This window comes from Saccostrea cucullata, unplaced genomic scaffold (genome assembly GCF_032062105.1).
Source record: "Saccostrea cucullata isolate Sc308-1 unplaced genomic scaffold, CSIRO_AGI_Scuc_v1 ctg75, whole genome shotgun sequence".
NCBI classification, from domain to species: Eukaryota; Metazoa; Mollusca; class Bivalvia; order Ostreida; family Ostreidae; genus Saccostrea; species Saccostrea cuccullata.
In genome coordinates this window covers 737,640-763,095 of record NW_026940114.1, presented here as the reverse complement: position 1 = coordinate 763,095, position 25,456 = coordinate 737,640, and the positions used below count along the sequence as shown (strand labels likewise).

At 34.0% G+C, this 25,456-nt stretch overlaps 1 protein-coding gene across 9 annotated transcripts in view; it reads right to left on the bottom strand.

Moving 5' to 3' along the window:
- The window catches only part of LOC134254806 (myosin heavy chain, non-muscle-like), a 47,507-nt gene extending 32,522 nt beyond the window's left edge, over positions 1-14,985 (bottom strand). For 4 of the 9 annotated variants that reach the window (XM_062737333.1, XM_062737334.1, XM_062737327.1 and 1 more), the window contains exons 1-6: positions 9,119-9,698; positions 7,310-7,466; positions 5,320-5,347; positions 3,823-3,937; positions 2,422-2,439; positions 1,330-1,422 (exon numbers count right to left, since the gene is read on the bottom strand). In XM_062737333.1, coding sequence (XP_062593317.1) covers positions 1,330-1,422; positions 2,422-2,439; positions 3,823-3,937; positions 5,320-5,347; positions 7,310-7,466; positions 9,119-9,472 — 765 coding nt within the window. In that variant the 5' untranslated portion in view covers positions 9,473-9,698. Of the gene's footprint in view, positions 1-1,329; positions 1,423-2,421; positions 2,440-2,713; positions 2,732-3,822; positions 3,938-5,319; positions 5,348-7,309; positions 7,467-9,118; positions 9,699-14,503 lie in introns of those variants that run through there. The other 5 variants (XM_062737329.1, XM_062737328.1, XM_062737330.1 and 2 more) reach the window with 5 other exon arrangements.
- Between the last annotated feature and the right edge of the window lie 10,471 nt (positions 14,986-25,456).

Below are 25,456 nucleotides of genomic sequence, written 5' to 3'. Positions count from 1 at the left end.
CAGCTTATGGAATGATTCAAAAATATATGACGAATAAGAAACAGCAACTGTATTCTTAAAATTTCAAGATAATTCCTGAATATCTAAAAACCTGTAAATAATATCCTTGTATTTACATAATGCAGTAACGAACAACTCAACACTGAATGTATATCTAAACAATAATGAAGCTTGTGTTATATAAAATGCCAGCCTTCAATGAATGCAAATACATATATTCATGAAGGCTTGACCTTAACTTCAAAACAAACAGCAGTTGCAAAAAAAGGTTTTCATTAATCTTAAAGTGACAGATAAAGATAAGCCTTCTAAATTTTCTGCAGCAGACTAGATAATTAATCCCAAGCGATTAATTGTACTTCTCTCTCATCATTTTCTTCTTAATTTATAATAAGAACTTTTTCAGTAACGACAGAATGAGGTTTTTATCCTACTACCTTAAAAATTAATAATAATATTCTTGAATTTTCATGAAGCCAAAAAAAAAAAAAATTAATAAATAAAAATAAAAAATATACACATCTTCTATAATCTATTTCTTGTTTTTAGAATTCAATGAAATCAGAACTCATTTTTGATTTCAACAAAAATAAAGTAAAAACATTTATACTCCAATCCACATTTCAGAGTGTCCATAGCATTCCAAATGGACTTAACTTCAAAACAAACTTCATTTGCAGACAGAGGTGGTAATTAATCTCAATGTGACAGATAAAGATAATGCTTTGGATTTTCTTCAGGAGGAAAGCTAATTAATCCTAAGGGACTCATTCATTGCAGTATTCAGTTTACAATGGGAACATTTTCAGAAGTTATCTCTCTTTGCCAATTCATTCTTATATTAAGTTATGGAATCTACCCCACCACCCCAGCTCCAAACCAGAGGACATAGAGAAACAAACTTAGCATCAAAATATGTCTTTTTGCCTACTGATCTACCATACCAAATTTGAACTTAATTGGGCAACCATAAAAAAAGTTATTAGGAAAAAACAGAAAATTTGTGGACGGAAGAAGGACAGACAGAGTGATTACTATAGGGCACCCGCAAATCCTTGCGGGGCCCTAATTATTTTTCATAACATTTCAGCATCCTATACCTGTGCTGAAACATGGGAATTTGACCATATGTATCAGGCCTCTAAGATTTGCGATTTACTAAAAATTCAATTGAAGAAAATGAATTTCCTCATAGTTTTTTTTTTACTTTAAATAACTTTCATGTATCTGATTCTGTAATCATTGCCAATACTTTATCAAAATTCTTCTTTAACCCCCATCACTATAAATGAGTACTTTTATGTTGTTATTTTTCTCCACGTTACTTACAAATCTGGAAGAGTTGTCATTCTTGATAGTCTTGGCATTTCCAAAGGCTTCCAGAATAGGATTGGCTTGCAGCAACTGATTCTCCAGCTCCCCCTGCAAAATTTAAAAAGAAGTGAACTTTGTTCAGCCTAGTTAGCAAAGACAAAATTACTGATACACAATATATTACCACATCTTTTGTTTACATTTCAGTTTTAAGATATACAATTCAAAAACAATCCAATGGAAACAGCATTAGGAAAAGCAGAAATGTGTATTACATGAACACACAGTACCAATACATATTGTAATACTTGCCCTTCTCTATGGACCAATTACAAACAAGCAGCTTTTACTACACATGAGAGTGATGAATGAGCATTATCCCTATACCATATCTACAATATTCATGCAGCCTAACCTTTTGTCTATAAAAACTAATCAGAAACCAGAACATCATAATATCTAGCTATCCATTGTCACTGACCATGATGTGACTACAGTATGTGGGATTCTGATGAACATGATTTGTCAACATATACCCAGCAGAGTGATGCTACCATTATATTTTGGGTCCTGGGTACCAATTTTCCTGTTTCCTCTGAGCAATACACTAGATTATAACTATTCTCATGATTCTCCAAAATGGTCATCCACCAGACAATTATTTTTTTCATGACCACATGAACACTTTTTTGCTTAAAATAATGAGCTTCACTATAAAAGATTGCATTTACATTGCAGCACATCATGTGCTACTTATATAATTTAGCAAATCACAATATGCATGAAAATAATGAAACAATTATTAGCACATACCATACTGTGAAGGCCATGCTAATTTACAAGACAGCATGCAAAATGAATTTCAATTTTAAATTCACACAAAAAATCTTTGAATTAGACATAATCAGTTCTGTTACATTGAAAACACTGTGTGTGCATCATGCAACCACCACAAATAACCCAAACACTTTTCTCTTGTTCATTACAAATCCATAGCATGAGATGTTCGTATAAAGGTCTGGATTTTACATGGTTACACAGAATGAAGCTAGTGATTGTAAGACTGACTCTAGAGCAGTAGAAATGATTTGAGCTCTTGGTACTTACAAGATTGATGTCTTTGCTCTATGAAGGAAGTCCACAGAGAAAATAGACAAATTAATTAGTTATCATCATCATAGAAATATATACATGCTGGGTCAGATACAGTTATCATGCATGACATAAAAGTTTTGCATACAGAACTCTTAATGTTGTACATGTACAAACTTGTGAAAAGGGGACAAAAGAAAATATTGACTATACTATATTTATATATGTATATAATATAGTTACTATAGAGAAATATATAAAATATAGATGTAGAATATTTAAGTTTTAAATATTATTTTTTAATTACCTGTTGAACAATATGAGTCTGTAAATTTAAGTTGTGTACAAAACATGAAGTAACAAACAAGCAAATACACAAAAAATAAACACTTCTACCTTTAAAAGCTTATCTACATATTTTTTCATGCAAATTAAAATGCCTATCTCAAATTACCTGTTAAAAAATATATTTTCCTTGCATTTTATTGAAATTTAATGTGATCAACTAGACTCCCAATTCCTTCCATTACAAAATGTTTTCTTATTTTGAAAATATGTTAATTTTTTTTGTACCTGGCCAGATCAGTTAAAAAAAATTTACAATTCATTCTTATATAAATTCTCTCCAACTATATGAGATATAGAAAGTTTCCATCTGAGAAAGAACAGATGGCAAGAATTTGATAATTAAACCCTGACTGAAAGGCTTCTCGACTTCTAATCACTGATAAAATAACAATTGTTCTATCCTTCATTAGGAAGACTAAATGACAACTGGGATCAATATCTATGCCTGGCCCTTTAAAGCCAGTTTTCTCTTCTCCCTGAATCCTTTCTTAGAGCCACTGGTTGTCAAGTAGCAAAGATAAAATTGTAAATCTAAGCTACAGCTGTTTATGCTGATGTAAAACTTTCACCTGATCATCAGCTAGGTAACCACTCTAATAATATCATGGCACACCTGTTATTCATGTTATTTGGTAAAGGACATTCGATTGAAGTAATTTATCAAAATGTCAAAATCACTTTTTAAGAATAAACAGAAATTACTGTTAGGCTATAATACCAACTTTCAGCAATGTTAATTGAAAAAGCAATCAAAGACTAGCAATACTTATAATTATACATGTACTTTTAAAACTACTTAGTGGTGCACTGCTATCTTTTGCACAGTGAAGATCCCTAATACTAAATCATGCTCACATACTGAGGTACATTATGAAGCAAATGCAATCTACACACTACTGCCTGATTTATCAAAATATGCTTCTTAATTACAGTAAAGGTAGTGCTTATATTTTTGGCAGTGATAAACTTTAAATAAAAGCCCTGAAATATCTCCCACAACACAAGCATTCCACTTCCTGTCTGAAATCTACAGATAGGCCTTATATCTTTCTCAGACCTTAATCTTACCGTTACATGCAGGTTGGACACGGATGAGCGATTGGTTCGGGAAGAGGCAGCAACATATGCCAAGTACTGGATCACTTTTTTGGTGTTTTCTGTTTTTCCTGCACCTGATTCTCCACTGAAATGTTAATATTATCTTTAGTCATTGGAGATGGATTTAGTTATCATTAAGTTTTTGTGCAAGTTTGAACAAAAATTTCAGAGGTCTTAAAAAGCTGCACTTTTCCCTGCTTAAAACTTTCAACCTTATTTACACCTTTTATGACAAATCTCTTGAATATATCTTGAACTCTTCCTATTATTATGGTTATTTATATTTTGAAAATCTGCCTTTACAATCTACACACAGTTAGGCCTTAAACTGCAAGAAAAAAATACATGTCAATGCCAAATCTAAACTTAAATGTTTTGAAATTTTTGTTTTTTTTCATAAAATTTCAAGGTTAACAGAATGTATCTTTCTCACTGATAAGTCTGACATTATAAAGGGTTTACTTTAACAAACAAAGCAAACATTTGTACATATAAGGGAAATTGCATTGACCATAAAAGTTCTACTGAGTCAAAGTACAGATTACGAAGACCTATATTCCAACCATTACAGTAAGTGTCCACTATCCTATATATTTTAATCTATGATGCCTGTTCTTCTCTAGTAAGTATTGTGTTTGATAAACTCTCCATAGCCACTGCTAAATAACTAAAGGTCAGCACACTAATATAATATCTACAGTGGATAATAAAGCTCTCACAGCTAGATGACACTTAATTATATCTTATTTAGGTCATAGGAATATCGGCAGTTTATAGCCATATACCTTTGTCCACCTGTATTTTCTGTTCTCTCTCATAAACAAGAGTACTCTCTACAGTAAACTGTATCTCTACTGTCATTTTCATAAGAGGTTCTTAATAGCTCATCTCTAAAATTATTCTGCCAAGTTTTATAACTCATCATGTAAGGACTGAATATGATACAACATTACTTGATACTTTACAATACTTCCCTATCTAAGAACATCACATCTATAAACATATCTGATCCATTTACTTTTCTTTTCATACTTCCCTTTACCCTAGGTATTAAATACATTAAGCTTACTTTCATTTTATCTTTTGCAAATTAGAGCACATGATACAAAGAACACTTGCATATTTGGCATCCTTTTAACAATATTTCTAAGAATGAAACAGGCTTGAGCAATAAAGAACTTATGAACAATTTCACAAAATAAGATCAATAATGACCAAACTTCACAGAGATCACTCACAAATCCAACGTCATAGATAAGAAGGCTCGGTTGAATATAATAACAATTGTGTCTAATCATCAGAAGGGGAGGGGGTATTAGCAGCTCAGAAATTAGAGTGTTTACAGCCATGAATTGTCTGAAGGATGAATTCAGGTATATAGGCTTACACTGACTGAAGGATGACTCCAGGTTATGCCTCCTGCTTATAATTCATACAGAAGTGATATTGTTAATTGTAGAAACTTACGTGCAGAGAATAGACTGGTCCTCTCGATCTACAAAATCAAATAATAATAATTTAAATAAAATTCTGCAGCCTTATAATTCAAAAGTATACATGTAACTGATGTTGGTATGAGAAATTTGTGATAAAGAAGTTATCTTGATATGTTTATATGTACAAGGTTTTCTGAAAAGACTCAAAAACTTGCTTTCCTTCCAAAGTAATTACTCTATAGCTACTGAGGATACAGGTACTCAAACATGACAAGTGGGGTGATGACTTACATCTTAAACACTCTAAAAATGCCAAAACAAGGCTGTTCTATTGAAAAGTATATCACAGAGGTCATATAAAATTCAAATTATTTCAAGTTAATTAAACAATTATCATCAGTTGTCTCATTATTCAAGTCCTGATATCTTAATCATTTTTTTACTGTATGACAGTAGCAAACTGTGTCACACTGGGGAATATATATAATGGATTTAATTAAGGTAAGTCAGAAGCTGTAGTACAGAAATACAAATCAAGAAATAATGGACATTTAAATGTGTCAGACAGCAATGCACTGTCTCACAGATCAAATATTTAAACCAACAACCCACCAGCTTTTAAAATCTGTTTCTCTGCATAACCAATAATGTGATAAACCTGGGTTGTCCTTCTGACCTGGAGGACTGCATTTCATTTCCGGAATTTTTTGTAATTATCATTTTTTCATTTTCAACATTTTTTAATTTTTATTTCCGACATTTTTTGGTTTTCATTTCCAACATTTTTCATAGTACCTTGAGTAACAGATTTGAAGACTTAACCGATGAAAAATATAAAGGAATAAATCCTAAATAAATCATTGAAATCCAATTTCTGAGTTTTGTAAATCTATAAATGAAGTGACTGTGAAATTTTCACTGGGGCACATATATACGTGTTGTGAACTGGAAAAAGATGGTTTGGTGATAACTAAGGAAGGTGACCAGCACACTGAACTCTTTTAGCTAGACTTAGTGCTGCATGTATGCATATTTGTATAATAGATGGGTTTTTATATTTTTTATCAGTATTCTGCAATAAATACTTTCAAAATTCCATTTTCTTTTACTTGGAAAACATTAAATTGCTGCACATGTAAATTCTGGAAATGAAAAAGAAATTATGTCAGAAATGAAAAAAGAAAATGTCGGAAATGAAATAAAAAAAATGTCGGAAATGCTATGCAGATTTCTGAAAATGATTGGCAGCGACCTGGAGGCAGGGAATTTCCCCACCTTAGATGTAATCCCCATTATTCTGGTATTACCTAACAACACCCTTCAAGGGGAGGAAACCTATATTCCCTTCTACTTTTTTAATGCCCCCTACTAGCTCAATTCTTAGAACAACCCTGGATAAAAACAAGTATACTGTAATACAAGTATTGACACCAAAAAGCAGATCTTATTCAAAGGTCTTAGAAATCCCAGTCAATGATATGGTCAATCCTTAGCACTAATGTATTGCCTGGACCATGAATTTTATTCAATGAATGTTTAGTTTGAACCATGCATGACGGTTGACCAGACAATTTACTGACAGAGCAAGTACAGGCTAAAACAAGCCTGCAGTGTTTGCACAAATATTTAAAACTAGTATCTTTGCCATCTCCTCAGAAGGTCAAATTGTACATTTAAATTCCTGTCAAAAGAAATACTTTCAATGGAGAACTGCCTCAGGCTGTCTAGTCAATTGAAAAAAAATCAAACCATACATCATGCAGGCATGTATACAATCTCATAGCAGTTGCAGAAACAGGTACAGTGCTGTTGACATATTGGAAACCTCTGATTTATTTACTTTCAGACTGAAATATATCCAACATCTATATGTATTCATAACTTTTTATATCCTGCTCATGATCATGTTGCCAGAAAATCTATGGCATTTTAGGATATGAGGGTGGATTTTCAACAAACACTGGGATATATATTTTGATTTTCAATACTTTATGGTGATTTTGGTCCATTTTTTGGTTTACCTTGCAGCATACTCCTGTAAGCTGTGTCAGTAATTGCAAATACATGTGGTGGGACTTCATGTCTTTTCTTTCCTTTATAAAGTTCTACAACTTTGTCTGTATAGATTGGGAGTCTCTTGTAAGGGTTCACCACCACACAGAATAGTCCAGAGTAAGTCTGAAATTAAGATTCATTACATGTTATTCAAAGCATGTAAAAATAAAAACTTGTTAATATCTAGCATGTCCCTCAGATTTTTATTAAGCTTTAAGATCTTTGCTAGTGCAGCAGAATATATGTATTAAGTGTTCAACATTCAATAAACATGTACATTTAACAACCATTGCCAAGTTTTGATTATTTATGACTGGTGAGAAAGTTCAATGACAGTTAACTCTACTTCATAGAGTTGTGGTCCATGTTACAACCTACACATGTGAATTATATCCAAGCGTGAACATCACTATCAACCTTCAATGCTTTACTACCTTTACATGATTAGCACTTTTGTTTTATATAAAATTTTATTTTCAGACAAATTTATTTCCCTTGGTTTGCAAGAGAAACAACATCTAAAACCCAAAAAACCTGCAGCAGTCAATTTATTAACCTGCATTCTTCCTTTTAAATTTAAATTATTCAGTGTTTATACGTAATCTAAGGAATCTCAGGAATGCCCCAATTGAAAGAGATTACATGCCGACAGTGAAATGGTTGAGTGATTACCCAAGCACTCTTTAGTCTACTGCCTGTCACGATGAAGCAAAGATTTAAAGCAGTTCGGACAATGGCCCTACAATGTCTTAAATTTTAGATAAACAAAAGAGGTTCTGTACAGTGCAGCAAGAATTAGACAATTGATGCCTTCAGTACACATTAAGGATGAGTAGCTCTCTACTGACAGAACCATGTCACCAATTTACCCAATACACAAGTAAGCAATAACCTGTGTATGAAACTATGAACCATGCAATCTAAACATGTCATTTGTTTGTAAAACTTAAAGTGACCATTCTAATATTCGAATAAACTGTCTGCTGTTTGCTCTGATTGAGTGAACAATAAATGTAAACAAAATGCATATATATTTTGGGATTGAAGACTGCAAATTAAGAATGTTTGACTACAAACATGCTATTTCATGTAAATAGACTATGATACTACCTCATCACATAACTGTTGCAGTTAATATAAATTAAAAGCAATCTTTAAGGGGGTGCTGCTAATTTTATGGCTTCAGGTAGTTTTGAGGTCAATTATTGTACATACTAATAGAAGTAGTCTGGAAGTACAAAAGATATGGTTGCGATTTCAAAAGAAATTAAGATATTTTACTTAGAATGTGGAATCTTCTGTTTCCATGTCAAATCCACAACATAGACACTCCTTAAAACTTCCTCTCATTTTGTGTTATCCAATGCAAACAAAAGGTATGAGTAATACCTTCATTTTTCGATTTTAAGGAAGTATGACAAGAGGAAAATATAATGTTGACAGGTACATATGGTACAACCTAAAATCAATATCCGTTCATCTTGACTTAACAAGTGAATTATAAATGCATCTAAATACACAACATTGTAAATGTTACCTATGTGTGTATGTTCATGCATCTTCCTTCACGCAATCGCGAATCCGTGATTGCTACCTCCAGGGTAACAATGTAAGGAGACATGACAGTACTCACTTATAATTAAAACCTGTCATTTGATTATTTTTGCTTACTTAAAAACATCTCCTTTATGATATACAGCACCTTTCATAACAAAAATATAAATGCATTGTCATATGTGGGGGTGTACATCAGCTGGGAGGATAATTTTACTTACATATATTAAACCAGAAAAATATCGATCTTTCAAATTGTGTAGAACAGATGCTTCGTTAAGACAAGTTAGTTCTGCCATGTCCTCCACTTTATTGAATTTAGGAGGATTCATTTTTTGGCAATCGTCTCTGTGAACCCTCACACGTTTCCCAGTTTCTTCCACCACCACTTCTACCTCATCCCCATGGTCGCTTACAATGCTGGCAGCACAAAAGCCATGTACTTCGTGGGGTATCCATATGAGTTTTTTGGAAGCCCATTCTGCTTGTACCATGGGATCATTGATTTTGTTTCTGTCCACGGCCAAATATTGCAACTCTTGTGCGCTCACACCTGCATACGGATCGTCCGCCATTTTGAAGAAAATATACGGTATATTCGTAACTTCCTTTAGTTGTTTGAATCCTGTTAATAAGTAAAGTTATCCAAAATGTCGTTCACTAAATGTAAGACGAAGCCGAAAAGTTTCAACAATTATTTCCAAGAAACTTCAAGACCTCTGCTGATTCATTAAATTCGTCACCGAGCCCCCGCCCGCTCGAAAACAGGCATTACCAGAGGTCACGTGACGAAGCTGGGTTCGGTGAAGGAAATATCTGTCATTCCGGAAATAACATACTGTTTGGTAATGTGACCAGAAAGGTGACAGATACGGCATTTTTTATTTTAATTTTTGGTTTTCCATTTATGGTAAATAAGTTATGGCGGGAAATACTACAGTTGAAGACTACACAACTTTATATATATCATCGTCTTACTACCCGTCATAAAAATGATGGCCTTTATAAGTTCATTATTATCAAATATTTTCCACAGACGAAGCAAAAAAAGTTACAAATGTAATAAAATGAAATATATATATTTTTTTAAATCAAGAGGCCAGTGTGTTACAACACTCACCAAAGTCAATAGGGCTCTGTTGTACATCATCAGATTTTCCCATTACATGTAACTTCTTACGTCAAAAAAAAGACCCCCCTTGTTCCCTCACGGGGGGGGGGCAAATTTGAGCAAATTTGAATATACACTAGGTCTTTCTAAGGATGCTTCCAAAATAAAATTTAAGGAGAACAAATCCGGACTTTTCTTGTTTTTGTACATATTTTCCTACATATATTAATTTCTATCAAATATACTGTTACAGGTCTCTATAATTTCGACCACCCCTTACCCCGCGCCCTATAGGTCATGATTTGAAAAAAGGTAAAGTTACATTACCTGAGAATGATTCCATACAACAAGACTAATATGATGGCTTTGCTGTTCTTTGACAGAAGATTTTCTCCGATATCTATACCTGTTTAAAACTTTGATGCCCACTCTGGCCCCACCCTACCCTCGGGGGTGATTATTTAAAAAAATAATGTACACTCTTCCATATCAATATGAATAATCATGGCTTTGCTGTTCTTAAAATAAGACGATTTTTACATATTTCTTCCAATATCACTGTATACTTTCCACATAAAATGTTGATCCCCCACTCTGGCCACAAATAACCCCCCCCCCCCTTACCCCGGAATCATCATGATTTTAACAAAAAACCTGACGATGCTTCAATGTCGATATGACTTAACATCGCTTTAATGTTTTTGAGAAGATGATTATTTAAGATTTTTTCTATGTAAAAGAGGCCCCACCCTTACATTGGGGATCATGAATTGAACAACCTTGATCCTACACTGTACCTGAGGGTTCTTCTTTTAAAATTTATCATTATGACTAATCATGGCTTTTCTGTTCTTGTGAAGATTTTTAAAGATTTTTTTCCTGTATAATTTTTTATCCTCTGTTGTGGCATACCCTTCCCTGGGGGATCACTACACAACTTGAGGATATTTAAGGAATCACTGTCTAGTCAGTAAAGTATGTCAGGGCATCAACGATAGTTGGAAACATGGGATAATTTGCATAACGGGCGAAATAAAAATATAAAATTAGATTTTAAAAATGTAGACAATAGATTTAAATTGTACTAGGCCTCCCATGTCAATTTCTATATCCCCCTCCCACTGACGTCAAACACACGAGATTTACATGCATATTAGGCCTCATTAGCGTTGACCAGCCACAATGACAGACGCGTTTACTTAAGTTTTTGAGTTTTATTGGGATGTAAAACGGGTTGGTCACGTGATCAAATGCCATAAAGCCCGAAGGGCTTTATGGAAGATTTGATCATGTGCCAACCCATTTTTCATCCCAATAAAACTCAAAAAATGATACCTTATTACTTATATTTACATTTGTGACTTATTCATTCTTTAAATTTGCCTGGTTGTGACTTTTAACGTGTGAAATGCATTATTTTTCAAACCCAACGGCATGTATGTAATCCACTGAACGCACTTCGACCCTTTGTGACGTCACTGAGAAATTACGTCGAACGTTTATCCATACGAACATCTATGACCTCTTGACCCCGTACCTGTATTTATACAGTTATAAAAACGCTTGCTTTCAGTAGAAAAACATTTGCAAATGTAAATATATGCATATTATACCTTTTTAGCTCCTAACCTATTTACATTCCAATAGAATGATCAAGATATCAACTCGACTAACTGTCAAAGATTTATCACAGAGAATTAATCAAACAGAAATGAAAATATTTCTTTATTAATATGAAATACTAATCACAGCACTGTTAAAGGGACATTTTTTTCTAAAAAGACATCTCCCTATATACTAGTATTCCTTTGTAAAACTTTAATCTCCCATTGTTGGCTCACCTTAACCCCAGGGTCATGATTTGAAGACATTTGAATTTACACTAGGCACTATGAAGCTTTCATTCGATTTTCATTTCTTTTTTATTTTTTGGCTAAGTTTGTTTTGAGAAAATTTATGAAAAATGTTACCAAGCTTATTGACCTCTCAGCTCAGGTGAGCTAAAACGTAAATTACGGCGTCATTACGACAGATTTTATGTGCTATGCTGTAAATATCGCCACAACGCTCATCCGAGTCAATATGACCCTCCTGTTCTTCATCAACAGCCCCCTTTCTGCTATCGTCAACGATGTGAAAGGGGGGATAATTAGACTGCCACATTAATATGACTATACTAGTTCTGCTGTTCATAAGAATTTGTTTACAATAAATTTGTCTCCTTTATAACCTATGTTGAATTTTGATCCTTGAGTTGTGGCTCAACCCTACCCCCGGGGGTCATGATTTGAATTTTCACTACTGTATATGCAATGAAGATATCCCACAATTTTTTTTGGCCAAGTGGCTCTTCAGAAGATTTTTTAAAGATACCACAAATAGTTCTTCTTTTTACTGTCTCCCCTTTAAAAGAGTTCATTTGTTCAAACTTGAATTCCCTTTATCCAAGGATGGCTGCTTTTAGGCAAGTTTGATTGAAACTGGTTCAGTGAATATTGAGAAAAAAAATGTAGATAAATGGACTACAGACAAAATTTCATTCAAACAAGAAGTGTTTTTGAAACACGATGCACCCATGGCACCTGGCGACAAAAAGGTTCTTTTAAAAAGTTACTTTAGCATATAGGTCACAGTCAAGGTCACAAGACCATCAGTGTCATTTAAAAGAACTTAATTAATGGAGTATGCATACTAAATATGAAGTCTCTATCTCCAATTGTTCAAAAGATTTGGCAAAGGTACGAAAAAGCTATTTTTAGCATATACGTCAAGGTCACAAGGTCGTTAACCTTGGTATCAGTGGTAAGAGCTTAATTAGTGGAGTAAGCATACTAAATATGAACCCTCTATCTCTCATGGTTCAAAATTAAGTTATGGCGAAGGTTAAAGCTGACAACAGGCAGGCAGGCAGACAGACAGTGAGACAGACGGACAATCAGATAGACAGGACAAAACCAATAAAGCCCCCGATCTATCGATCCGGGTGCATAATAAAGTTAAATTGCAATTATGATTATTTTATAAAATGTTCGAAACTGAGACAATGAACTTTTCTTTAACCGTTAGAGAGGCTGGTGAAGACATTATTTTTTGTTAGACAAAGTAGTGTTGAGAGAAAAAAAAAGTATCAGACACATGAATGGGTGTGTACTACTTGTGTGAAATAGGGCAAAACTAATAACCCGTGACATACTTTTGCTATTAAAATAAATGGTTATGTATCGAACATTTATTCATTTTTTTTTATTTCACCTGCTTATTCTCTATATCGAATATATTTTATTTTTGCATTCATTATTGAGCCTCGCCAGCCTGGTGCAGTGGTTAGACCCTTTGCGCTAGAGTCTCGGAGAAGTGAGCTGATGGTTCGAAATCACTGCAGGACATGGAGACCTTTCCTACGGATGGGATCGTATAAACCTAGGCCCCGTGTCGCAATAGATGTTGGAACTAAAGAATCCCTTCACTGCTCAACAGCCCTAGGTGCCGAGCGTAGGATAAAATTGGCTGGAGTTGCGTCTCCATATGACTTTATTGGGCATGTGAGATATTGGAAGCACCCCCTCTTAAAAGAAAGGCTTCTAATCTCTTCTCTGAGAATAAAATCTTTGTTTAAATTTTAAATGTGTAAAAGTTTTGGATCTTTTCCTCCTTATTGCTGACATTTTTGCCTCTCTCACAGGTAATATAAAGATAAGCGTTTTAATGCGCTTCCATTGAGAAAATCCACAGATGACTGTTTGGACAAGCACAGGAGTACTATAAAACCATTCTAGACTGCGACGTCACAGTAGTCGGTTCCCAAGTATAAAAAATCAGCTCCGGATGGAGACGGCGAAATTCCCAGTTTATTGTAATGGCGCCGGTTCTGACGTTTTCCTAGCACGTAAAGTATCAAAATCGTTAAAAAGCCAGGAAAGCTTAAGATATTTCGGAGTATGTTTTCTAAAGTGTTCAATAAATTGGCAAAATCATTACATGTACATCTGTTACTACTTTTTGCAGACTACTGTTCTCTGCTGAAATACTCAATCCTGAAAGAAATTATTCCTTCCGATTTTAAAATAAATAAAATACAAACCAACAAATAATATAGGCAAGAAGAAAAACAATGTATTTAGAAAACACGATGAATGTGCCCCCCCCCCCCCAGATCCCCCCAGAAAAACGTTTTTTGTCAAATTAGTTATAAATACATAACGTACTGAAAAGAAAAGACAATTTTATGCATGCATACAATTCGTTTTATTTCTTTATTCCTTTAAATCCGATACATATGTGATTGCCTAGTGCTGTTTTAATACTTTATAAAATCCTGGTTAAGATGTCCCTTCCCTACCTCAAAAAGGAAGAGTGTACAGTCACCAGGCAGTACGTACGACAGGGAAATATAGTGACTTTGTTGGAACATTGTAATCTTTCCAGACTATATGTAAAACTAATTCATATTGTAGGAATACTAGTATTTATACATTTATCAATGACTAAAACTTACGTAAATTAAGTCTGAGTAGTATCGGTCCTTGATATTGTGCAGAACGGATGCATCATTCAGACAAACAAGTTCGGCCATATCCTCCACTTTTGTATATTTAGGAGGATTCATTTTTTGAATCTCTTCTTTGAGAACTTTAATTCTTTTACAAGTTTCCTCTATTTCCACCTCGGTTTCGTCACCGGCTTCACTGACAATACTTGCAGAACAAAATCCATGGGTCTCGTGGGGGACCCAGACCAATTTTTTGGCCGCCCATTCTGTCTGATCGATAAAATTTTTCTTTTGGTCCACAACAAGATATTTGAGCTCTTGCTGATCTAAGCTAGACATGTCCGCCATTTTATATCGTAAAAGCCGTTTCAAAGATATGTGCAACAATCTCAAACTCAATCCATATAGACTATTTATGCTGAGCAAGGTCTCCCGTAGTGAAATGAAGCTGTACAGATACGAGAGAGAAATAGGAAGGAAGGACGGATAAAGATGTCACGGGATAGCATTCGACAAAATGCCGGATTTTGAAATTTCCGGCTACAATAAAACTATAACAACTCATTTTGTCTACAAAAGCTTACTGAAGTATTTGTAATGTCAAGCATTTTATGAATCATAACAACTCGGAATATTGTACATGTACAAATAATTAATTCAAAGTAGATTGGCAAAGATGAACTTTTAACGCCGTCCCAGTGATACACAACCACTTTTTGTCCCCCGCTTGAAAAGTGGGGGATATTAATTTGGGTTTGTCCGTCCGTCTGTCCGTCCGTCCGTCCGTCTTTCTGTCTGTCTGTAACGCTTTCGTTTCCACAAGATACCTCGAGAACCCTTTGAGCTTTTGCAATGAAATTTAGCATAGCAACTCCCTATGAACTAAAGAAGACCCCTATTGATTTTGAGGTCAAAAGGTCAAAGGTCAAGGTCATAAATAAGCAAATTCTGTCTGTTAAAACACTTTCGTTTCCACACGATATCTTTAGAACCATTTGAGCTATTGCAATGAAATTTTATATAACAACTCCCTGAGGCCTAATGAAGACCCCTATTGATTTTGAGGTCAAAAGGTCAAAGTTCAAGGTCGTAAACTTATACATTCTGTCTGTGTGTAATACTATTATTTCCGGGCGATATTTCAAGAAGATTTTGAGCTTATGCAATGTAATTTTATATCAAAACTCCCTAGGACGTCTCTCGCCCCTCTCAAAGTGCCCCGCCCTGTTTTTTATTAGTATTTATAGTATTACATGTCGCTATTTTTAGCGCAGGGGCATGAGGAAAGTTATTGCGTATAAAACAGGTTCTCGGCGGACTTTATGTTCTTATTACATTTATTAGAACTGTTTAATAAAGGCTAAATAAATCAAACACCATGGATTGTGTAAAATTTTGAGAATACCGAACATGAAAACATGAATATAATTACATGTATGTGACTTCAGCTCTGCATATACTTCACACCATGTAAAGCGATTCCGTGGTCTAGTGATTATGTCTCTCGGTTCAAATGTGAGTGGTCTCGGGATCGAATCTCGGTCGAACCTTTCTTTTTTTTTTTTCTTTTTTTTTTAAATACTTTTTTTTTTTACTAAATGATAGTATTCAGCATGTGAAATGAAAAAATTATGAGGTTATAAAATCATCATAACAGTGTGATAAATATTCCATATAAAAAATCTTCTATACACATAATGAAGAATAAGCAATCAAATCTTTATATGCATATTGACATACATGTATTTTATTTGCTTCAGTATACATGTATACATTTAATAATTCTACAAATTCAGTCGGGGGGGGCGACTTTTTCCCTAAGCGGGGGACACGAATTCTCTGAATTAGCTTGTTAAATATGAAGTGCACTGGCTCAATACTAGTATAGTAGTAGAACATAGAAACAAAAGTCCACTGCACAAGTTTTATATTTCAAAGCTTGCATAAGGGATAAAGATTAGTTTTTGAAAAGAATGCAACAATAATATAATGAAGAGAGCCATGCGCTACATCGTTCACCGGCATGAAAGGATATTAGGATAAGCAGAGAGTAGTCATGTATTTTAAAAAGTTAAAATATACACACACCCTAAATAAAAAAAGAGGGGCAGAGTAGAAGGTGACATAACTATTTCAATAAATATAAAGATGCATCCCTGTATGATTTGAAGAAAGAAAGTATTACTTATCGAAAATGTTTTTAAAAAGATTCTCCCAATTATATTTTGAATCTGTACTATGTAATGAAATATTCATTTAAGGTTCAACTTTTTGGCCCAATTAAATATTTTTTTAAAGAAGCCACCAAATACTCCTTTATTTCCCCCTTGAAAAAATGTGTGCCTCTTCATTTGAACAAACTTGAATCACCCCATCCCACCCCCTTCACTCAAGGATGCCAGCGGTTCTGGGGGAAGAAACGCAAAATGTGAAAACTTTACAGATGGACAAAAAGTTCTTTTGACTCCGGCACCACCGAGTCTGACACATCCGAGAAGTGAGGAATCTTTTTTCGTGCCAGCAAAACTAGGATTTTAATCAAGTGTTGTACATTTTCTTACAAACCAATTTGAAATATTTTGGGGGATGGGGTGGGGTTGGGAGGTAATCACCAGAATTTAGCATTTTTATACAGAACGCGTCACCCCTGCATTGATTTCGATAATGGCAAAATCGCTCAAATTGTGAGCAAAGTTTAACTCAAGCTAGCAAAAACCTGGTACAACCAATACAAAAAAATTTTGTATATTATTTTACATTTTCCATTGGGGACATCTCGGCTATTTATGTTGTTAGATAAATACAAGGAGTGTAGTTACAATTTAGGGATTCGGATTATAGGACTGATAATAAACTTTTCAGTGTATAGTTGTATTGATATATATGAAATGATGTTTGCATTAAAGGCTTGTTTTACTTTGTCAACTTGTCGATTTCTTACTTACATAGATTAAATCGGAAAAGTATCTGTCCTTGATGTTAAATAAAACTGACGCATCATTTAGACACACTAGCTCCGACATATCCTCCACTTTGTTGTATTTCGGAGGGTTCATTTTTTGACATTCCTCCCGAGATACTTTCATCTTCTTGCCACTTTCCTCCAAGAGGACTGTTAAATAGTCCCCCTCTTCCCCTATGATTCCCGCTGCACAATAACTTTGCGATTCATGTGGCACCCAGATGAGTTTCCTGGTGGCCCAGTCAGAATGTGTAGACGTCGTTTCTTTTCGATTCACAACCAAATATTTCATTTCTTCTGATTCCATGTTTTGATGTTAGTTGTCTGTAATCCAGCACTCGTAAAGTAAAAGTCTCTACTAGCCTTGTTAGTGAAATTTTTTACGTAGTCTTCACTCCCCAAAACGAGAATTTTAAATAAAACTAATGAATCACCTCTTGCACCCAAAGATGAAGCATTAAAAACAAATTCATTTTTCCTCTAAGGTAGAATGAAATGAAGAGTAATTGGTTTTGAATCCTCGAGCCATGTTTATTGGAACAGCAACAAGTGCTATTCATATCCTGTAAAGGATATAATTTTCCCCCTCGGAACACACCTACACTAAAATGAAGCTGTCCACTAGCTTTTATGACCATTTACCTGTGAGCTATCCTGCACTTTGAACTCTTAAGTGAGATTGATGAACGATTTCTATTACATACGTGTAATCAAGATACCTGTAATCAAGATAAAGATGATACAATGCCTGAATTCACTATCAATGTGTGAAGGGCACTTATTAGAAATAAAAAAAAATGGTGTACATATTTGGACTTACGAGGGCTGTTCAATAAATAATGTCCTCGGTGCTCAGAAAGAAGCAAAAGACACTTTTCAATGATTTAGTCTTCATTATTTCACTAATTAATCTCTTTAAAGTAAAATACATCTCAGTAACATTTTTTATCAAATTTCTGATTGTTTTTAGAACTCATTTTTGGGTATGACCCTTAGTATACTGGAAAATGGCATATCCAATGATTTCCCGGACTTGTTTCTTCCTTCTGAAAGGTGTTTTTTTCAAGTTTGGAATCAAAAGGTCAAAGATGTTCATGTGAAAACACATTAACTTTCTGTTTATCCCGAAAACCCCTTTACTCTTCAGGGCATGCGGGTTTGGACGCTGTCTTGAAGAAATTCAGTGTAGTGGATTCCTGATTCTGGGTCCGTCTTCTAATAAACCTTTTGATTTTTTTGCAAAAAAATTGCTTTCTAGACTCCTCAAGAAATTAAACTGTCTCTTCGAATACGAATTTGAGCAACAATACCACTAATTTTTAAGAAAATTACATAAAAATCTGTCTTTGTGCTCTTGCATACCTGTGCTCTTGTCAGACATTCGCCGTTTTTGTCAAGTATATCTTATGGTCAATTTTGTTTATAGGGTTTTAAGCAATAGATTCATGTTCCAATATCTGTTTGAAAATAAAACAAATGTGGATAACTACAATTACTGATATTTTAAAATAATTGTTAAGAATTTCGTATAGGCTGTCGTTTTCACTCATTTTTTAAAATATAGGGTGATCTTTGAGTAAGCTTTTTTACCATCAAACGTTTCTTAAAAACAGTGTAAGCTACTCCCGATATAATGTCTATCAAATTTGCTATGTGTCTTTTTTACCATCAAACGTTTCTTAAAAACAGTGTAAGCTACTCCCGATATAATGTCTATCAAATTTGCTATGTGTCTTAAAGTCAATCATACATCATCAAATATTATTTGTTGAAATTTGGCGACCAGTACATAAGTTGTTATAATTTTTGTTGGCAAGGAGGGTACCCATTTTTGATGCCCATTATATAAATTTTTATTATTGAAATCCAGCTGCTCTTTTGTCTATAAAACAGACATTGGTTGCTGTAAATGTCACATATTACAGTAAATATTTCTTTGGGATTTTGAGCAAGTTTTACGGCAACTATAATGAAGCTTTTATCTTCACTCTAGTTTACTGATTCTTTACCATTCGTTTATAATGCAGTGTCTCGAAAAGCCCTTGTTTCCCAGCTTCTCACGATGAAACTATGTGATGAAAAGTGGTCACATAAACTGTTATAAATTCATGAAAGATTAAATAATGACAGAAAGTCAAGTTTAATGTCATATGATATCTGTAATGTATGTCATATAGTTCAGGACATTATTTATTGAACAGCCCTCGTATCCTGATTGTAAATAATGTTTAGCGTGTAGATTTACGTGATGTTTGTATTTACGTTCAAATTCAATTTTCCACCGATTTTGAACTCCAATATCCCCACGTTTCTGTCGTAGATTGACTTTAAACTGTGTCTGTTATTTAAAACCGAGTCGGAAATAAATCGGTTATTGAATTTACGGGAAAGTCCTATCTTTGTATAAAGTAACGAAACAAATAGAAAGATCTTTTAATTTAAGTTGCCATTACATTTAGTCAAAAGGAAACTGGAGGTACTGTGAGCAATGAGCTTACTAAATGATACCCCCGCCTCCCATATGGCGGTGTCCATGTACGTATTGCTGTGGGAAACCCAACATATGTGTCGGATCAAAAAGTAAAAATAGGAGGTGCACCATGGCAATATGTAATAAAGATTCTGTGAAAGTTCCCACTTTCATTTAGTGGATGAGAGGAGTTGCGGATAAGAGATGGGTACCGCAAAGCGTAACAGATGGAAGGACGGACGGACGAACGGACATGGTCCGACATACCGATTACTGTATACCCTCCCGCTTTTCAAGCAGGTGTATAAAAACACCTTAAAGTTATCTTTACGCAAGCAAGTGCCACGTATAATATTTTTTAAGTTGGTAATTCAGACATTAAAGTTGGAATTACCAATTAAAAAATATATATTACTGGCACCAATATGCTTCCGAATATCTTTAAGAAACATTACTTACTCATTATATAAATATAGCCCTTTCATGAGGTCGATCTATAGATATATCGACTTCACAGAATTGTCAAAACAAAATGAGAAAATAATGGGAACAAGCCACAAGTTTCTCTATTGACTTTTCTACACTGAGACTAAGAGATCAAATCAAGTTGTTTCTTTTGTACTGAAAGAAAAAATTAAGGATTTACTTATTCATATGACTACATTTGTTTGTTTTTTTTTTATCTTTTGTATCGATTTATGAAAATCCAATTTTATCAATATGTTTTAATATAAAGTAAATCCTTATTCAAGGCATCGTTATGTCCTACCAATCACTACAGTACACATTATAAAGTATATTTTTTTCCAGAAACATAACATCATACACTGTTTATGCTATTTTGAAGTGAGCACTGATGTTTTTGTTTCAGAAGATTTTTATCATTTTTAGAAGTATCAAGTCGATATGCATTTCAGAGTCTATAAATAGTAAGTCAAGTCTATATGCTGTTATATACTTGATCATGTGATCAAGTCTGAGCCAATAAGAGAGCTTGGAATAAATGAGAAAAATGACATTTTATTATATAAACTAAGACTGAATTTTTGGGAGAAGAAATGTCTGAATCCCTCTCACAAATGATAAGCTATCAAAATTGTCAAATGTATTTATATTGAATTCACCAGAGTATTTTCGAAGTTGGACAATCCTCCCCCTCTTTTCTTTACCTTGTCAATTTTCTTTTCACGCAAATTGATTTTTTACACCCCATTTAAAAACCGTGCAACGTCTTGCGTTTTTCTTACAATGACATGGGTGAGTAGGGGAATACCTTTTCAAAGGGGAATAACTTCTTTTAATTAATTAATGACCAAGTTGTGCTGAAGTTATCATAATCTGATTAAACAAGCTAATTCAGAGAATTCGTGTCCCCCGCTTAGGGAAAAAGTCGGATCCCCTTTGTATACTGAATCATAAAATACATCTATGTCAATATGCATATAAAGATTTGATTGCTTATTCTTTATTATGTGTATAGAAGATTCTTTTTATATGGAATATTTATCACACTGTAATGATGATTTTATAATCTCATAAATTTTTAATTTCACATGCCGAATACTATCACTTAATAAAAAAAAAGAAAAGTATTTTAAACCAGAAGTCTCTGCCGAGACTGTAGCTCTACTGGTTTATACTTAAAACAAAGGAAGAGAAAAGTAGCAGTTGGGACTTGAGACTTTAAAACAGCAATAAATAGAAAAATGATCCTTGCCACTCATCAAAATAAAAACCAATGCACAGAATTATGTATCTTAGTATAGTCTACTTGTGTGCCAAGTTATATGGAAATCGGACTTAAACTGTAGGAGGAGTAGTATTTTGAAAGACTTTAACAGAAATTTCTATTTTTAGTAACCACGGCAACACCGTTCATTGAAATCAAAAACTGATAAATAGAATTGTGTATCTTAGTATAGTCTACTTGTGTGCCAAGTTATATTGAAATCGAATAGAAGTAGCATTTTGAAAGAATTTCAAGAATTTTCTATTTTTAAATCAAAATCAAAAACCACATTTTATTATATAAACTAAAACTGTAGGAGAAGTAGCATTTTGAAAGAATTTCACAGAATTTTCTATTTTTAGTAACCATGGCAACACCGTTCATCAAAATCAAAAACCAATGCACAAAATTATGTATCCTAGTGTAGTCTACTTGTGTGCCTTTGAATCAAAACTGTGGGAGGATGATATAAATTTCTTTTTTAGTAACCATGGTAACACCGTTCATTGAAATCAAAAACCGATGCACAGAATTATGTATCCTAGTGTAGTCTACTTGTGTGCCAAGTTATATTGAATTCGGACCAAAACTGTAGGAGGAGTAGCATTTTGAAAGAATTTCACAGAAAATTCTTTTTTTAGTAACCATGGCAACACCGTATATCGAAATCATAAACCGATGCACAGAATTATGTATCTTAGTGTAGTCTACTTGTGTGCCAAGTTATATTGAAATCAGACCAAAACTGTAGGATGAGTAGCATTTTGAAAAATTGTTTACAGACAGACAGACAGACAGACAGACAGACGGACGACGGACGCATTACTATCGCATAAGCTCTTCTGGTCTCTGACCAGTAGAGCTAAAAAAAAGAAAAAAACAAAAGGACCGACCGAAATTTACCTCTCGCATGTGAAGCGAGAGATATACCACTTGCTCACAAGTATTTTTTTTGTTCACTCAAAATTTTACAAATTGGTGTTTGATTTATTTAGCCTTTATTAAGCAGTTCTAATAAATGTAATAAGAACATGAAGTCCGCCGAGAACCTGTTTTATACGCAATAACTCTCCTCATGCCCCTGTGCTAAAAATAGCGACATGTAATACTATTACTACGGGGCACTTTGAGAGGGGTGAGAGAGGTCCTAGGGAGTTTTGATATAAAATTATATTGAATAAGCTCAAAATCTTCTTGGCCCGTGATAGTGTTACACACAGACAGAATGTATAAATTTACGACCTTGAACTTTGACCTTTTGAAAAATCAATAGGGGAATAGGCCACAGGGAGTTGTTATGTAAAATTTCTTTTAATTAATTAATGTTACAGACATTTGCTTATTTATGTTGACCTTTGACCTTTTGACCTCAAAATCAATAGGGGTTTCTTTATCATGCTAAATTTCATTGCAAAAGCTTAAAAAATTACAGACAAATAGAAAGACGGACGGACAAACCCAAATTAATATCCCCCACTTTTCAAGCGGGGGACAAAAATACCTCAGGTTATTACAACTTTAACAAGTACTGTAAAATTGACGCAAAGCTTCAAATCGGCCGCAAACACAATTTAGCATTTCAAAAAGTACTTTCACAATTTTAAAAGCATCCAGGGTTAGGGTTAGGGTTAGGGAAGCACAAGGTATTTGAAGCTGAAATAGATGATTAGTGGTCATTTTTATTTCAGGCTGTCTTCAAAGCAAAATGATTTAAAAATTTAAATATACATTTTAGTGCATCTGCTCATCAAATGGATTCACCGATGCAATAAAAGTGATAAATGAAAAGAACTGATTGTCATCAGGATGAATATGTAGGCTTGAAGAAGAACCACATGCTGATACTCTGGATCTTTGTCACGTGATACCGTATAGCGGGTTATTTTAGCGGTGTGCGGGAGAATACCTATTATAAATTCTTTTTATTTATTCATAAATCGTCGACTATCTGATGAGAAATAATCATTTCCCCATATGCACTTTCTAGCACAACCACAAATACTCTGTTTGCCTCCTTAGGGACTATTGCAATATGACTATAGATTCAAAAAAGCCCCACCTTACACCAGGACACATGAAAAAATAGGCAAGATGTTTACAATTTTGGAAGAGGTACTTTTAAGGAATCACTGTCTATTTAGTATAGTACGCCAGGGCATCAACAATAGTGGGAAACATGGGATAATTTGCAAAACGAGCGAAGCCCTCTATGCATAAATTATCCCATGTTTCCCACTACCGTTGATGTGCCTGGCATACTATACTAACTAGACAGTACATGTAATTCCTTATATTTCCATTTCACTGTGAAATTAAATTGTAGATTTAGACTTTAAAAATGTCGACATAGATTTAAATTACACGACTCCATGCCAATTGCAATAGTCCTCACCCACTGACTTCAAACTCAAAGGCAGCCGCACGAGATTTTACATGCATATTTGGCCTCCTGAGCGTCAGACATAGAGACAGATGCGCATGAGAATTGCGTGCATATTAGGCCTCCTTAGCTCCTGACCTATCAACCTACCTAATTTACATTCCGGTAGAATTCTCAAGAAATCAACTCCACTAACTTTCAAAGATTTATCACAGAAAAAAAATTAGAAATGGAAATATTTTTCAATAAATCTATTTATTTTATGTCCTTAAATTAAGATATTAAGTTGCTTTTTCGTGTAAGACCTTTTTATTATTTCAAAAATCCAAAATAAATCATATTTTCTCATAGATGTATTCATTATTTTCTGTCTTAAAGCGTACAAAATACAGGTAAATCTAAGTAGCAGGTGTAATTTGTCTAGTTACTGTAAAAACAAATTAACTATCTAAACATCTACATGTATTGTTTTTTGCAAGTGGGAATAGGTGGACTTGAGATTTTTAAAAAGTGGGAATAGGTAGAAGACACCGCATGCAAAATACCCATGGGCAGATATTTTCAAGAAAATAATGCTTTTATTAAATATCCCCCCCACCTTCAAAACCCCTGATATCTTGCTCATCATAATCAAGCATCTATCTGTCAAATACTCAGAAGAGCAGAGAAGATTCACAAATACCTTATATTAGCAGATGAGTCCCACCCTTCCATGAAGTTTTTCAAAGAACAATACACTTTCAATCATCATAATCTTGTCTTTACTTTATCTGATAAATACAAAGGGAGATTTTCACAGAATTAATGCTCTTTCCCTGTAAAACCAATAACGCTCCCCCTACAGAACCCCTGACATGTGGGCAAAATTTTCACAATTTTGAAGAGGCACTCCATTTCATCATAACCAAGCTCTCTTTTTTAAATCTGCTAAATGGGCAGGGACAGAGAAGATTTCAAAGAAACAATTCATTTTAAAAAATATAGATCAGTAAAACCCTACCTATAACCAAAACCCTGTACCAGAGGCCATTTATACTTTTGAAAGAGGCACTTTTACTTTAAATAACTATGCATTTAATATACAGCAAAACTCATTTAGTATAAACACAGATATAATGACTTTACAAATATTGCAAATTTTTTTGCAATGCCCGTCAAAATCTTTAACTATTCCTTGTCAATTTTTAGGGATTTGACAAACTCAGATATAGGAAATTTACGGCTATAGTGAACTGATATAGCAAAGTAAATTCGCATGTCCCCAGAACTTAGCTATATCCGAGTTTTACTGTATCTGCAAAATACCATGAGGCAGAGAAAAGATTTTCCATCATTTTAATAGCAAGCGACTTGAAAAACTGAATAAGTATCTACATTTGACCTAACAGATGCACCATCAAAATATTACCAGTAATGTA